The sequence below is a fragment of the Molothrus ater genome, chromosome 5, assembly GCF_012460135.2.
Source record: "Molothrus ater isolate BHLD 08-10-18 breed brown headed cowbird chromosome 5, BPBGC_Mater_1.1, whole genome shotgun sequence".
Lineage (NCBI taxonomy): Eukaryota > Metazoa > Chordata > Aves > Passeriformes > Icteridae > Molothrus > Molothrus ater.
The window spans coordinates 41,117,471-41,135,322 of NC_050482.2; the positions used below are offsets into that span (position 1 = coordinate 41,117,471).

The following is a 17,852-nucleotide window of genomic DNA, read 5'->3' on the forward strand; positions in this document are numbered from 1 at the left end:
CTTCCTGTAGGAGTTTTGATTCTTACCCTCTCCGTGGTTCCTCTCCTCCATCATAAACAGCATGAAACAAGCAGGCTTTTAAGTTCCCTGACTTAGCACCATTATCTTTAGGAACAGCCTTGCTTAGGTCCATGTAATGTCATGGAAAAGCGTGTTTCCATACTGACTGGTATTTTAGTGAAAATAGACTAAAAGATCAATCATTCCTTCTCTGATCATGGAAAAAGTTCAATTCATATATGCTTGATCCAAATTTGGATGTATCCTAAAAGGAGGGCACTGTTATTTAGTAGATTTCAGATCTGTCTGCAAGGGCAGCCTAAATATTTTACATATTTTCTTAGAAGTGACCAACCTTTTGGAAAATTTTGGGCAGACACTCAGTTTCATCCTAAATGGTCAAAATTGGGGAAATAGATAAGGAGCTGGAACACAAAATAAATATTGGGCTTTAATGAGCAGCGGTGCTGAAATTCTTTTTTGTAGTTAGAAAAGAGTTGTATTTTATGGGAATGTATTTGAAGCACTATGTTTATTATGTTTATTTTAATTGTGTGAAGTGGTAGTTAATAAATGTTTATAATATATTCTTGTACATTGTTATCTCTTTCAACTCCATGTGACTGAGTCACATTTTAGAGTTCAGATTATTCAAGTATGTAATTGTCAGCATGATCTTGTTAGAAGAGCATCAATCTTTGGTAAACAAAGAAATTTAAGTTCATTGTTTCTATAAAATTTTAGGACCAGTCTCTAGTCCTATCAGCATGAAGTCATGAAGATTTACAAACAAAATTTACCATTTACTTTAAAAAAAAATCATGAGTATGGTGTTTTTTCAAATCTTCATACAAAAAGGACATATATCTTTACATACCACGCAGTATTTCATATAAATGGATCCCCAGACTTGTCAATCCTATTTAAATTTTTTCTTAAAATTAATAAATATAATGTAAAATTGCAGCACAATAACTATGCAAACAATAAAACTAAAAAAAAAAAAAAAAAAAAAAAAACACACAACTTTAAGATAGCCCTAAGTAGCATTATTAAAAAGTTAAACCTTTCTGATATTTTAGCATTTACCTTTTTCACAGACCTGCTGAACCTACCTTCTTTCCAGAGCTTAAATTGATGTAAATGCTTTGCTGCTATGCATTCGTTCTGGTCACTTTCATTAAAATGTTGAGGTTTTTTTCTCCATGCCTTCTTATGCTGTATTTGCTTTTAAGTAATACAATATGGTAAGGACTTTGGAATAAATTATATCTCCAGACATACAATGTTAGTGGATCAATAAATGTCCTATGACGTTTACTATGCATCATAAAATTTCTATCATAACCCTTTTAACAAAGCTTTTCTTCTTGGACACCAAGAATTTCATTCAAAGCATTTTACATATTGCATTACTTATCAAAACAGTGGATATGTAAACCTTGACATTTGTTAAAAGACCCAGGCTTTAACAAAAAAAAGACCAGAACAAATTGATAGCAGAAAACAGATTAAACAACCAAAAAGTGACTGCTTGGAAATAGAAGCATGTGACATTATCCCAAGACGAGCTTTCAGCACATACTCAGAGTAAGTTTTAGCTATATGGAGGCATCTAAATGTCTCTCAGACTTTACTGGAGCTTCATATATTAAGTTGTTACAAGTAAATTAATGTACAGTAAATAAGTGTTAGAGCCTGTCTTCCAAAGCCTGCTTTAGTGTAGCAGAAATTAAATTGCTTTTCTTGGCTAAGATTTGTTCCCACATCAGTTGGTATTAGAATAACCATGTACCCTGTTAAATTATACTTAATATACTTGCCAGGTTCTATTTAATTCTAGTACAAGTAATGGTAATAATAATAATAATAATAATTTTCAAAAATATCAGTACTGTATATAGTAAACCAAAAGTAATTGTTCTAATTTAGTTTTAGTAAACATGTTAGCTTATATTTAATATATACACCTAATTCTATTTAGTAAAGATACTAAATATAGTATCTTGAGATGCTGTGAATCTTTCTATTGTTGCCTTTGGGCAAGGCCCACTACAAATACACTTAAAGAACATAACATGAACTAAAAGTATTGTGATTATGCTTACAGTTATTAATAAATCACAAATACACAAATCAATGTGTGTATTTATGCATATTAATGAAATATATGCCTCTTTATAGCAAAATATGACTATGTCATATATGTCACATTTATTTTACCAATTAAGAAATTATGATAGCAGTAATGTGATTCACTCACATGCTAGTATTCTCTTAATTAACTCACAAACACAACCATTCATTTGCAAGATACATTGCAGAGGGGAAAATGGAGACATTGCAAATCCAAGCATGCTGTAAAAGTGTTCACATCATTAGTAATGCTGTAAGAGAAATATGTAAGGTCCTTCAATAAAATCCCCAATATAAGAGAAAAAATATAATGAGGATTCATTTTTATATGTTTTGAGGGTTTTCAGAAAGTTAGGGTTATTTTCTGGTTTGTGACTTTTTTTTTAACAAGACTGTTTTTAAGGACTATTTCTAGATTCAGCCTATCAATTCAAAGTGCCACTGTCATCCCTTACCAGACTCTCTTGTCTCCTCTCATTCTCTTGATCTTCACAAAATTCTAACCATTTCCTAATGGAGGTGTCTTTATTGAATATTTCTGAAGAAAAAAAAAATGCCCGTTTGTAAATCAGAATCAGAAAATCTTTTGTAAACACAGGTATTGACAACAAAGTTACTGAGTTTTTTTCGTTTACACGCAATTTTTTTTTACTTCTTGCAAAATTCTACCTTGATGCTCACTTTACACTTAAGTGCAAAGCTGCTCTTACTTGAGCACATGTGAAATACTCATACCTAGATTTTCACTGGAATGGCAAAAGCCATGAAATAAAAGTGAGCGTGTTAATTTTTGGGCATATGTACGATCAATCAGGTAAGTCCCATATTTGCAACACATTCCATTCATTATTGGATTAGATATTAGGAAAAATGTTTTCACCGAAGAGGTAATCAAGCATTAGAACAGGCTGACCAGAGAAGTGGTGGAATCACCATCCCTGAAAATGTTCAAAAAACATGTGAATGTGATGCTTAGAGACATGGTTTAGTGGTGGATTGGGCAGTGCTGAGTTAATGGTTGGACTCCATGGTCTTAGAGGTCCTCTCCAGCCTTCATGAATCTATTATTCTATTCTTATTTTTCATTAATCTTGCTGTTTGGTCATGCGTTAAACTCTAGGAGAAAGAACTGCAGCAAAACCCTTTCTCATATTTGACTAAAACTTTGATTATACCTTTGCTTTAGGACACAATTTTTCAATCATAAATAATATTTAGCCACTAGCAGTTACAATAACCACGAGTGTAACATCTGAGAAATAGCTGTGATCTGAATAGGAGTAAGCAAACTGCATTATGCTGGTGTGATTTATCTGTCCTTGAGAACTCTTCTTCAGGGAATAGTCTTTTGGTACTCCATGCCAGCTCTGTCTTTCATCACTCCACCACTGATAACTGGAACAGCAGCATTGATAACATTACTCATCTCGTAGTAGATATTTAGTAGATATCAAAAGTGATTTATCAGAAGTGCAAACATGATTATAGTCGTTTCAAAGATGGAAAGATGGGACATACAAAGGGAATGATTTACAGTGATTTACATTACAGTGATATTTCATTCCAAATTAGTTGATCTTTCTCTACAATGGCTTTATTTTCTTTGGCTGAATTGTGCTGAGAACTGTGTAAAGGGAGGAAAGAAAGAATACAGAGTTAGTCTGTGCTTCAACAGGTCACAACTGTATAATAAAGTTTAAAGCAGGAAGTCTAATGAGAGCAGATTTTAAAAAAAAAGAGACCCATGACTATCAGACTTTGGGACAGCCTCTGATGTATTAAACCTGCATACAGCAGGTCTTTGGGATTTTTTAATGGAACAATAATACATATTTCATACTGATGTAAGGACAATATATTCCTTCCAATGCATTGTATATAATTACAAGTGGAGAGGCAAAAACCCTACATGTACAGATTACTGAAATCCATAATGAAAATACTATTTACCAGTGCCCATATGTTCATAAATAAGTGAGGACATTTGTTAGTCCAGAAATAATCCAGATCAGGCAATTAAGATTAGGTTGACTGTCTTCCTATATTGACTCTATCACTACTAGACTAGTTTTCAAATTCATTATTGATAGGCTCTTTCTAACATCTGTTTTTATTCTCTTTTAAAAATAATGTAATAAAATGTATTTTTTGTCAAAATATACCAAAAAAAATGTATGTCTTCTTTACCCAAATTGTGATACCATGTTGAAGATGAGTGCACAGACAAAGCATAAGTTAGCCACAGTTTTGTTTTCCACTTTAAATATGCAATAGCAATTTCCTTTTCATTTTTATTTTAACAAAATTTTCCAGTCTTAATTATTTTTGTTGTTTAACGATGTTTTCAATTTCATAAAATATTTCTTGAAATTAAAGGCATGGAATTTAAAAATATTATTACCATGTTAGATTTATTTCGAAGTTTCATTAATTAACCACTTAATTTACTAATTTGAAGGTATCAGTCTTCAGTGAATATGCTATGGTTCCCAGGCAAAATAATTAATGGAAAACTTACTGTTTGATTAAATATTTTCTTTGCTCTTTAACAAAAGCCTTTGTGTACTAGCCCTTCTGCTACCATTTGAGATGTTAAATAAAATAATCCAAAGGGAAGGAAACTAGGAATGTTGTAAGGGCAAAATATCAGAATTTTAAATCTTTAGGAGATACATCTAGAATAAATTATATATTTTAAGAAAAAAAACCAATTGGCTACATCTGTAGAGCCATAAGAAGATGAATGGAGATAATGTTAAAAATACTTGAAAGCTCTTGGTTGCCAAAAGAGAGAGCTGTTTATTAAGATACATTTACAATAATTTAAGAATTCATAAGAAAGGGAACTGTAGGCTGGGAAAACCTCCTGACATTTAGATCTAGAAGCCAACAGGAAGGCATCCATGAGAAAACAAGGAACTTTTACTCTTTGAAATTTATAGCTATTTTTTATATATTGGTACATAGAATGATGTTCACTTTTTTGTCACTATGTATTCTGAGAAATTTAATTTTTCTATTGAGCAGTACTAAAAAGTTAAAATATCAAAAATACTGAAACTATGTAGGTAATAATATTTCCCTTTGGTAAGTGGCAAAAGTTGTTCATAAAATATGCATTTGATAAGCTAGCATGTTAATTTTTTATATTATATATATATACTCACAGACATGAACTGCTGTATTGTGAACATCATATCATTCTCTTGTGAAGTTTGGGTTGTCTTCCACAGATGTTTTCCTTCTTACACATGCCAAAGAAAGATATTATCAGGTGTAAAATGTTCATTTATTTTAAATAAATATTATACCTTTCGTCATGCCTACTGGTTATTTTATTAAAATAACTGTCTGAAGAGTTTTTAGAAGCTATTGTCTAAATTACTCAAGCATCTGTATGAATGACAATGAAAGTGATTGTTTCACATATTCCTATGTGTTCCTAAATTTTTCTGTGGCATCATCCAGCATTTAAGTATTCCTGAGCTTTGAACAAAAGAAATCTTTTTTTTTTAATTTGGTCTAACATAACCACAAAAACTTGTTAATTAGATATATCTTCTGAACTAGTTCTTCATCCACTTGAAGGATGAGTTTCTGTGTCAAAAGCATTGAGTATCTCTGTAAGTGTTTAAGTTCAAAACGGATGGATAATGACACTTCTAAAAATAAGATAATTTTGGTTAGTAATTTTACTGTCTTTTTGGATGAGTTAATTTTTTTAAGTACTGCCTTATTAAACTGCTTGTGTTACTTTTAAATGGTGAGTGATACATAACTAAAAAAATTGTGTGCTTTCTAATTGCACCTAGAAATATTATTGTCTTGAAAAGAATATGGTACAGTGAAATTTAGGGCATTTTGGTTGGTTGGTTTTTAATTTCATGTCTGTTTTGTTGTTTAGAAAAGAATATTTCTACTCCAGAAAAATCATGTTTGAGTCCATCTCATACAGAACGGATATCATTTCGAGACCATCCAGTGCAGCTAAGTGGAGGATGGGGAGCAGGCAAAAAAAGGCAAAAGCTTAAAAATATTAGCTGAATGTTGGAAATAACTAGTTGATTTAATCAAACTCAGCCAGCATATGGAGATCTGTTTCTTTTTAAGCCTCTGAATATCAGTTGTTGGATTTTCATTTATTACCAATAAACCAGTTTCAGTTAACTACTTTTGACTTATTTTATTATACATGGTTACGGTGGTTGGGGTTTTGTGGGATTTTTTGTCAAAGTATTTTATACCTGTCAGTAAGTTATCATAGTTTGTGTTTTCAATTGCTTATATGTTCATGTGGAATAGAATGCAGAACTGATGAACTCAACAAGGTTTGTTGTACAGTGACTAAGTTTGGGCTTGCTTATAAGAACTGGATGAGAAGTCCAAGTGTAATAAAGGTTCATGTTCATGTGATGTATGTCACATATTGAAACACTGAATTATCATTTTCTCACAAAATAAAATGCATGCTTGCAAAGTGTGTTGTGAGGTATAACAGGTGGCAATGCCATTCTTAGAGAAGTCTGTTTGGAATACTTTACTAAACCAGTATACAAATGATGAGCATGCACTTTCCTTTTATTAGGAAGATGAGTAGTCCTCTATCTAGATCTTTCATGATAAATTATTGTTATAATATGTTAAAGCAACCCATTGTGGTTTTATAGTTTCAAATACTTCTGTTTCCTAGAGGATTGATTAAAAAATTAAAGGTTCTCATTTTGTACTTGGATAATGTAAAATTAGATCTATATGTTACTGTTAACCCAACTTAATTTTTTCACATAGACAGGCTCCTTCAGACCCATGTGTAAATGTTTTGTGGTGCAAGAAAATCTAGAGAAAAAGAAATACTGTTTCTACTGTTCATGGGTATCTAACTCATTACTTCTAGTCAATGCTTTGTCCATCAGCATACAGGACAGAAAATGTTCCTTGATTTCAAAGCCTAACATTATTTTCATGTTTTCCACTCTGAGGGTATAAGTTGTTAATTGGATCTTTAAAAAGGCTGACTTTGGTATTTTCTTGTCTGTTTTTGTAAGCCACAACCCCCTGTAGATGGAGAAAGAGGTAGAGAGAGTAATGGGGCTTGAAACTTCAGTCAGTAAAGAACATAGATTCTTGCATTGTGGCTGGTTTTAAAATGTACTTAAATTAACATGTGATGTTATTTTGTAAAGTGTTTTCTATGCTAACATACCTATCTAACTATGGGCTAAAGGCATTTATCTCCACTTTTGTGAATACTTGCATTCATTTTCAGATAAAAAGATGGCTGATCTCATGGAAAACCTCCAGTAAATAATTTTGCTTGTTTGAACCACTGTCCTGATTTTATTATCACTTTGCTTTTGAGAAGTCAGTGCACCCTATTTCAGAAAAGATTTCTTTGCCTTTCTGGGGAATTATGGTCAGGTTGCTTAACCTGACTATAGAAATCCTATGGTTGATCTTACCTGGTTAATTTTCCAAATGTATGTAGTGTTCAGCTTGATTTCAGGGTCTGCAATATAATGACTTTTAAATGTCTCCAACAAATACTGGAGCTTTTGCGATTTTGCTTTTAACATCAAGGTTATAATTTTTTTAGGAAAAACTTTGTCATTTCAAAATGTCTGCCCCTACACTTGGCAAAGTGTGTATCCACCATTACAGGTATTAACTGGAATCAAAATATGAAATCAAGAGCTTCATAGCTTAACACTTCTTGCAGATTGTCCCCTCTATTTGTCTAGAGTATCATAATATACTGCACATCACCAAAGCTGTAAATAAGGGATATTTAATATTTTATGCTTCATTCTATATCTGTATCATCTATATCTGTATCTACGTTTATATCCAAAAAAGTGTCTGCTGTATAAAAATTATCATAGCTAATCTGTTTGTTTTCATGGTGTTTCTGAATGAGAAATACCTCCCAGCCTAAATAAAATGTTTTGGCAACATTTTTTAAGGCCTTTTATTTTGCAAAGATAAATGGTAACTTTTTAATATACAGTTTACTAAATTAAAAATTGGAGTGACAATATTCACTGACAAGCCTTTTATGTTCATAAAACACTTAGTCTGCGTAAGTTAATATACCCAACATAAATTAAGGTATAAAGTATGCCAAAACATGTTGCTGTTTTCATTACATAACTTTGCAATGTGTAATAAGGTGAGGTCTTACTGTATTCAAGATATTTTTCTCAGAATTGTAGTGTTCAAAGTACAGTATGTCTGACCAAATACAGAAAAACATGCAAGGTACAACTTCTGTTCAAGCTAGCAGAAAGACCTTTATTGCATTCAGGGATAAGGTGAAGCAACCAACACCACCATGCCTTGGTGTCATCATCACATCTTGGAGTGTGTAAGGTCAGAGGTAGCACAGATGATACGTGGTGGATATTTATGACACGAATTTTTCAAGCCCTACTCTGCAAGCAGTTTTATGGGGGGGTTTGTGTCTTTGGGGGATTTTCTGTTAGTTCTTTCTTTTTCATTTCGGGTTTTTTTTCCTTTTTTTCCTCACTTTTCTTCGTGTCCCCCACACCTACCCCCTGATGCAGTAATTCCCATTTAGGACAAGAACAGATTCTTGAAAGTAAGTTTCTCTGTCAGTCTGTTCTGATGTTGAAGTGACTGTGAGTCAGTGACAGTCCAGCAAAATTTACATCACAGAACCCTGAAACTGCATTCCTGGACGCGCTGCTGCCTTTGCAGTGCTTCAGACTTCTTCCAAGCTCGCTAGCCTCATCTCCTCGACCCTTTTTTCTGTTCCCTGAAGATCTCTTAAGATCCTTGAAGATCCTTAAGATCCTCCTTTAAAGAGGAAGGACTTCGTATGAATGAGCTCTTTTAAAAGATCTTCCTTGTATGTACGAAGCTTGAGACTCGGGGAAGTAGGAAAGCATTCATTTGAAACAGAGAAGAAAAGGACAAGGTGCATTTATGTGTTGAAACGTTGATGGGTGTTACTCCCCAAAGCAAAGTGAAGAGCTTTCTACGAGCTCGTAGATCCCTGAACTGTCTTTTCCTGTGCAACTTACCTGAAGGTGTGCTCAGGAGTTCTTTAAACCCTCGGTTGTTTCAACCGGGGCATCAGGAAAAACACCTGCAGCAACAGGGAAAAAAAAAACAACAAAACAACAAAGCTCCCCTAAAGGCATAAAGGCATAGCCTGCATCTTAACGAGGTGCTAATGTCAGATCACCACACCTCAATGACAATAGCCTGTGAGGAAATGTTTCTCGCTGAATAAAGGGCAGGTTTACCTACTTCAATCACAGTACCGGTGCTGATCCAAAAGATAATTGTTCAAAGGCATTTAGGCATTTCGTGCTTTAACAGATATACAAATAGCCAGTGTATAGCATTGACATTGTTTTGGTGCTGGGTGAGGTAGTGTTACATTTTGACTAAGTAAATCGTTATCTTTAATTATTAATAATCCTATTATTCGCACATGCATTCATAAAAGGTGTGTCCACTGTACACAGTGTTTACGTTTTTAAAAACCTTGCCACAGATGGCATCCAAATCTGGCCTCGGACGCATGGCTTCAAAACTGTGTCTTGGTCTTCCATTACAATCGTTAAAAGCACTGTGAGGAATATATTGGTTTAATACCTCTTTGATTTTAATTTCGGATTCTCATGATTATAGCAATGTATGTATACATACTGAAAATCCTTTTATTAGCACTCATGGAAGCCAGACTGATATTGTGGGATACTTTGCAATCTTAATATGCTTTTCTTTTGTCAGAAAAACACATATGAAAAGTAGCTATTACCACATGGCCCCAAAAAAGCAGGAATGGAACTCTTGATTATATTATAAAATATTGAGTTGCCTGATGTTACATCTGAGTTCCAAGCAGTTTGTACTTAGCTTTATTAGCTGGAGAAAAAAAAAAAAACAAAACAGCCAAACAAACCAATTTCCAGCAGCTGGGGGTTTTAATGTTTTGTTTATTTTTTTCTACAGTCATAAGTGAAAAATTAACTAATTTTTTATAGCAGTTGTGAAATAGTTGTGTTTGAATATTAATCTGTGTCAGTCGCTGCAGGTTTTAGAGCCTGTGTGAGAAATATATATCTATACGTTCATATACACTTTCATACCTACTTTTGAATATACTTTCATATATCTATATAGATATGAGATTGGGATGTCAGCTGGTCACGGATGCAGATGTGGTTAAATAGGAATGCGACACCTCTCTTTTCACACAAAGTCAGAAAAATATGCCAAGTGTAGGGGAGGAGGCAGGTATGGCCTGCAAGTAACAGTGTACATTAAGTAAAGTAGGGTTGGGTCTTGTGGACATGTGGACAACTGCTCTCCTGGTTTTCAAGGCAGATGATGGACAAGAGAATGCTGACCACATGTCCTTGGCTACATCCTGAAGGCACTTTCTAGTGCCAAGTTGTGCTGAAGGTTTGTTAGCAATAAAATACCCGTTGGAGAGATGTTCATGAAGTTCCATGACGTCAAATGAACAGAGACTGGATTTCTGAAGAGATTTTTCCTGGAAATATTGACTAACTTCGCCAGGCTGACCAGCCTTACAAGGACTGGAAGTTGAAATTAATGACGCTATGAGCTACACTGTTATTTACAGGTCATTTAGACAAGTGAATTGTCCTTTATGGTCACTTTCTCCGTTATTTTGGTGACAGATGCAGACACAACAGCTTAGTACCTAACTAGCTGCCAAAGACTAGCATTTGTTCCTCCCCTGGTCTTCATTCCAATGTTAAATACATTTGTTTAGAGTTAGTAACCTTTTCTTAATTTCATAGTTGATTGATTGCTACTTTATAGCACTTCTTTTTTTCGTTAAACATTAAATAAGCCAAATACCTAGGAAGATATAAAATTACTTCTGACTGAGATGCAATAGCTAAGAGCTTGATAGCTCTTTAGCAATAAAGCAGGTAAGAGCATTTTATGTGGGTAACAACAAATGCCGATTCACAAAGTTAAGTGATAAAAACCATGTTTGTAAGAACGTAGCTGAGAATCGGGTTCTCTTTATTCCTAACTTACTCATTTGTTAAATTACGCTTATACAAAGAAACCAGAGGTTAGCAATTTATTTTTTTTTACGAGGCACTACTTCAATCGTGAATGCAAATAAGCACCACCAAATAGTTGTGCCGCAGCCAAGGTGTTCCACATATATCCTGAGATGGAAGACAGCTTTTTAGGAGAGAGTGCTATAACTAGTTGAATTCTAATACAGGATAAATGCCTCTGTTTCAAATGGGCACAATTTTCTAGGCTTGTGAGCCGTGATCTGAAAAAAAAAAAAAAAAAAAAAGGAAAGTACACAAATAAAATGGGCTGTATATTCCTGCTACATTCATCAGATGAGAGCTGTCCCGTCCAAATAGCGTGGGTTTTGTCACCATTTCCGGGTAGGGAAGGTTCGAAAGGTTGTTCGTTGAAAGGACACAGGTCAGCCGTAGGCTTGGCTCGTTTGTCTAATACCTTGCTGTTCGTGCGATTGAATACACTTCTCCACAGTTTTTCTTTAAACGATGGTGTCCTGTACATGAGAAAAGAAGGATTGTTGCGGGATTAGGAAAGCACGGCTAGGAGATAAGAGAACAAAAATATCGGCCTCGCAGTCTCTAGAAGTGGCAGTTTCTGGTGGCTTTTCTCTTGCCTCGCAGGTTTTTTTCTAATTTGCAGGTTCTGTGAGAGGTGCGGCTGCGGCCGGTGCCAGCTCGGCGCGGCCCCGCTCCGGAGCGACAGCGAGGGGCTGTGTCCGGGAAACCCGCACGGATCCTGGCTCCCGTTCCGCGAGCCACAGCTTCATTTCCCAGCCCGGCTCCAGACCCATGGATTTCTATGCGACATCTGGCCGAAAATAATTTTTTTTAAAGCATCAAACAAACAAAGCAAAAACAATAGCAAAGAGCTGCATTTTACACAGCCCCTTCAGGTTTGTGCCGTTTGCATTCGTATTTAATTTCAGGTAATGACTCGGGAAGTTGTTCCCTTTCATGTAATGTGCAGTCTGGCCGTGTGCCGGGTTAAGCTCAGAGCTTCGGGCAGGGCGATGTGGGAAGGACTTGTCCCTGCTCAGGAGAGATGCGCTGGCTGTGGTGGCAAATGGTCGAAGTGGGGGGGACCTGCTTTCACCTGGTGGGCACCGCTTGTCCTGCGAACAGAAGGCGAGGCAAAGATTCAAGCTTACGCAGTTTTGCTCTACCTGATTTCTTGATAGCATTAAACATTTTGTGCCTTGCCACAGCACAAATGCAGAAAGAAATAAGAGAATGTCCTGCTGGGTCATGTCATCTCGCTGCCCATTGCTGTCTGATACGGTCTAGAAAGAGCCAGCACGCAAACGGACTAGGAAAAATGTCTCTCATGGTGACTGACGTATGCCGGGTATGGGTTTTGTCAGGAAAAGGGAACTATTTCGAGGCAATTTGTAATACAGTGGATTAATTTGGATTGCCCAGGGTAGAAACAAAAAGAAGACTGTCTCTAACCAAAGGCTGGGGGCTGGCCTTATTGGCCAATATCAATATTTGTGTGGAAAGCTTAAAATATGATGTTTTTGCAAGAGTTGAAGTTTTAAGGGTGGGGGGAGTGGGGTAGAGGAGGGGGAGAAGGAGGAGGAGAAGGAGGCCCGTGGATGAAATATTAGCAGCATATCGGTTAACCACTAAGTTCTTTTTTGTATCCATCTAGCCGTTTCTGGTAAGAAGGGCAGAGAGTCTAAAGGCTCGGGGATAGATGCTCCTTAGTGCAGGCTAGCGTTTCAAAAGATACAGGCAGCTCTCAGCAAATGACAAAATAAGGCTGAGACTGTACAGAGGCGGTGCTGAAAGACCGGAATAAAATTTCTCTGTGGCTTTCAGCATCGCTGAATTATACATTTTTAATCGCATCTAGCACACATCGCATTGGAGGAAAAAAATGCAAAAAAAGCAAGGGTTCTTTCAAACGAGGTAGCCTCGAGAACCGGCAGTCCTTGTCAAAGCAGCTCAATGCATCCATTTGTTACTACCTCCAACTTGAACAGGGATCTATTTCTTAGACCCTGCCCCTTCTGTCTCACACCTTCCTTTACCTTCGTGCTTAGAAACCACAATGTCGACCCATATTTCATGGCTTAGAAGAAATCAATTCATCTGAGATGACAAGGCAGCCCCCCACACATTCTCCAGGCCTCTCGATACATTCAGAGCCTCGGGTCGCTCCGGTAATGTAGCCCTTATATTTTCGGAATTGTCGCAGTACCAAACTGCCGTCAGGGAAGGCTGGGTAACTTGCAAAGGACTTGCTTTCCTTTTTATCTGCTCCCTTGCATAGGTACGCTAATGCTCAGTGCCCTACAGCCCAGCGTGGGTTCGCGATGGGAGAGCGAAAGGGGTAATTTAGAATTGTTCACTACAAACTCGCTCTCAGCTCCTTTAGGGGACGGCCCGCTCCTTGGGAATAAATTCCAGGGGTAAGGGTGGCAGGAGAAGCAAATGTTCACCCGTAAAAGCCTAATAACGTGCTTTTTCACGTCTAGATTTTTCTTCTAAGGCGTCTGTTTCTGTGATGTGAAGAACGGTGTTTGTCTTTTGCGTTGGGAATATGTCTATAATTTGTTGGAAAGCTTGGCAGAGGGGGAAGGGGTGAGGATTTGGCTTCTGAAGAGCCGCTCCGGCTGCTGGAGCGCGGCTCGGCCGAAGCTGCCAGAAGCTTTGTCCCCCGGTAAGGGCGGGGGCACAGCCGCCTCCTCCGGGCTGCGGACAGAGCGGCTCTGTGCTTGCCTCACCTAACATCCCGAGCAGAAGCCAGATCCTACTCATAGTCGAAGTGCGGCGGCGGGGGAGAGTGGAGGGGAATAAATACGTGTATCGGACCTGAGAAGCATCTTTAGGAGCAAATCTCTTCTTTATGGTGGTGCCAAACTGCACGGGGCTTTGAGTCCCACGACCCAACTTTCAAATCCTTTCTAAACTTGATAAAGGGCTACAATAGCAGTCCGATGAAGCATAGATTAAATTCGTGTAGGATTTGTTTTTATAACACATATGTAAGTAGGATTCATTATAATTTGAGCTAGATCAAGATAAGAGATTAATGCTTTTATAGAGCATCTCTGCTGAGATTTTCTATGGGGCTAAGATTAAATCAACACACTAAATATTATCTCCTTCCATTTTGCGTTAAAAAAAAGAATAAAGTTTAAGAAGCGTCACTACCTGTTGCAAGAAGAAAATTGTCGAGGTTTGTCCAGCCCTGACAGCAATCAGTAATCCTGCTTCCCTAACGGGGTAATTTTCCCATTCACCAAATTTCTTGCCTGTCCCCTGAATATGCACACGGAATCTTTATTTTGTCTGTGCAGGTGTCATACGGGGTATCTCCCTAACAGCTGAGCGGGGTATCTCCCTACTGTCAAAGCGCCAGGCTGCAGGAACCGTGAAATGCTTGCTGTCGTTGCGTTCGGGCTGTTGTCTGGACTGGACCTGGAAGCGTCTGAACCTCGAGCCTGGCTGGGAGAGTGGGAAAGGCTCCAGGCTCGGGCCCAGCCTAATGAGAGGCAGCACCACGTTCCCTGCACGATCTGAGCGGGGCTCAATAGACCCGTCTGCTGCACACGCAGAATTAGGGTTACCGAGTAGAAGTGCTGTCGATTTGCTCCTACACTTTCACTGATCTCTGATCCTACAGATCCCAGGTTTCTGGTAAAGTCACTCCAAACAGTGTCAATTAAACATTTCCTCTCCGAAAAGAAAATCTTAAAGCTATCGACGTACACCAGAACCGATTTGTGTTTGCTCAGGTGAACAAAACCTGCTTGTTAGGAAGAAAGTTCGTTAAAGGGGGCTTGGATTGGGACCTTTTGCAGCCTGGCTGCGGAAATCCGAAACACAATCTTCATTTTCAGGGATTAAAATAAAAATAGTGATGCTTCACATACACCCACCCCCCCTCCCCCAAAGGAAAAAAAAAACCACAAACAAACAAAAAAGAAAAAAGAAAAAAGAAAAAAAAAGAAAAACAAAACCCCAACAAAAACAAACAAACAAACAAACAAAAAAAACCCAAATGAAGAAATCAACAATCCCCCAAACTCAATTTCTTTCAGTGTTCTTTGAGAAGCAATGCACTCCTTCTTGCTGGCAATAAGAATATTTCACATGATTCTTCCCGCAAACAGGATGTCTGGAAAATTATTACTCAGCCAAGCTAGTTTTTGGATTGTAACTTGCGATTCGCTGCATTCCACAGGGAGAGAGATATGGAGGGAGTCGCAGAGTGTCTTTTTTTTACACCTTTTTTTTGCTTCTGCACACCAGTGGCACGAGCGAGTGGCCGAGATCGAGAGGCTAATTTCTCAGAGGGTATCTCTGGAGCCTACGCCCATCTCATACAATAAAAGTTCCGTGTCTAAACATGAAATGAGCTCCTAGGTAAAGCCTCAGCAAAGAAAACAGAAGGCTTGTGGAAATGCTGAACCATTTGAGCACCTGTTTTTCAAGACAGACAGTTCTCTTCGTGTTTCACACACCCTCCCCCCTCCACCCCCCATCCCCCCCCCGGCGTCTATTGGGGTGTTTGATCCCATTCAAGAAAACATAAACACTTCCCTTCTTCACCTATAACCATCCCTCAGCCGCCCCTCACTGCGGGGCCAGCCCTCCCGCGGGAACACCCAGCCCATATCTTCCTAGCTTCACTGTCCATTTTCCCAGACAGCTGGAGTGTGCGGATGTGAAAGGAATTGAATAATACCCCCAAAATTCGTTTAGCCGAGTCTCAGGTAGCGCGAATTTCTTCCCGTTCAATCCTTACATAAATTTCGTGCTTTAACTCTTCTGGAGGGAAGAGAAGTGTTGGTGTAAAAAAATTAAAAAATAAAAATCTTCCATAGTTAAAAACCGATATTAGAAATGGGGAGATGGGACGGGAGGGGATAGGGATTCCTGGACATTTGAAAGGGAGATCATCGCCCGTATTGCTGCCGTTCTCACTTTATTTAAACAAACGCAGGGGTGTGAGGAGATGCCTTCAGTACCCAGTAGCCCTGTTTCGGCTGGAAACTGCCATCAGGAGCAGCAGCGGCTGCGGACCCAGAAACGGAGGTCCGAACCGCAGTCGCACATTTCTTTTCCCAAATCCTTTGACTGTTCGGCAGCGAGACGTTGGAAACGTATGCGGGATCCTCGTTCCTACGCTTGGTCTGTAACTTCTGATCTCAGGAAGGGAAGGAATTCCAGGACGGCGGGGGTGAGGCAGCCTGGCGTGCCCGCAGGAGAGCCCAGCGGTACCGCGCAGGGTCCCGCGGTGTGCGCGCCCGGCTCGTCCCAGTGGACAGGCTGCCCCCAAGGAGCTCCCATGCGCTGCAGGGGCGAGCTCCTTCACACCACCTCTGGCCACGAAACGTCTCTCCATCACACATAACACCCTTTCACAGAAGGTTTGGGAGATACTCCATCTCTGGAAACACAGCGGCACATCTGCATGCAGCTCTTAATAACGGGGCTGCCTGGCGGAGGGAGTAGGTCCCTGAAGAAAGATGCTTTTCAAAGCGGTCTCACCTCAGCACAGAATTTGTTTTCCCTTTGCCGCCTTCTCCCCCGGGATCTGTCCAACCCCTCTCAAATGGTTTTAGCCCGCTGAAGTCAGCTTTCTGTTTTCAAGCTTTTAAGGAGAACGAATGCCATACGTGGCGCCAATTCTCCCCTAGGTTACATCTCTCCTTCCCTTTGAAGTCCGCTGGGTTGCACAGAGGTAAATGAGAGTCGAATTTGGTCTCTGGAGCTAACAGTGATGTGGAATCACTCTGATTTTTATTTATTTATTTATTTATTGTTTCCTGTTGAGGAAGGATGGATTTTAAAACTCGGTTAGATCTGGTATCGCGCTCTATATTTAATACTCAGATATTGCAAATATATATATTCATATATACAAATGTCGGCGCTAATCTCGGCGGGGAGAGCTTCGCAAAGACGGGGCGATAAGGGAGAGGAGTCCCCGCTGCGGGGAAGATGCTGCAGGAGGGTGGTGTTTTCTCACAGGAGCGGGGGTGAAGAGCACAGAGGACGCCGCAGCCCGTCCCCATCTCGGTCCCTAGGCGAGGACAGCGCTTCCACGGCCCCGCGGGTCAGCCGCCGCTGCCGCCGCCGCCGGGGTGGCCCGATCCGCCCGGGAGGGAAGGGGTGGAAGGGCTGCCGGGGTGCGGAGAGCTCGGTGGGGAGCGAGGACTGCCGCCGCCGAGGCGGCTCCGCGCCGCCAGCGGGACGCGCGCATCCCCGCGGAGGCAACCGCGCTCCCTCCAGCCTAGAAAGAGCCCTGCTGCTGCTGGCAGCTCCTGGGCGGTTTGCCTTCATAGGAGATGCTCCTTGTCCTCGGCTTTCCTGGAGTTTAATAGTGGTCTTTAAAGAGGGACATTTATTGGCATAAAAGTCGATTGCAGTCTGCAAAAACTTTGCATGTGTCTTTCATTTAAAAGACATCCAGAGCTCCATTTTTTTTCCCTCTCCCTCTCTCTGTCTCTCTCCCCCCCCTCTCCCCCCCCCCCCCCCCCGCTTTTTTTTCCTCCCCTTCCCCAAGGCATTTAGTCCTTTTTAGGCACAGTGATAAACACGCTGCCGAAATGCCAGCACACGGAGATGCGGGGGCAGAGAGAGGATCCGGAGGGTCCGGAGCAGGCGTTGTTCCAGAAGGTGCAAGGAGGAGACGTGTCGTTTTTCATG

At 39.4% G+C, this 17,852-nt stretch overlaps 1 protein-coding gene across 1 annotated transcript in view; it reads left to right on the forward strand.

Annotated features, from left to right (window-relative positions):
- LRRIQ1 (leucine rich repeats and IQ motif containing 1) overlaps positions 1 to 8,090 on the forward strand; it is a 104,127-nt gene extending 96,037 nt beyond the window's left edge. The window contains exon 25 of the mRNA XM_054514912.1: positions 6,041 to 8,090. Coding sequence (XP_054370887.1) covers positions 6,041 to 6,180 — 140 coding nt within the window. The 3' untranslated portion in view covers positions 6,181 to 8,090. The remainder of the gene's footprint in view (positions 1 to 6,040) is intronic.
- The last annotated feature ends 9,762 nt before the right edge of the window (positions 8,091 to 17,852 follow it).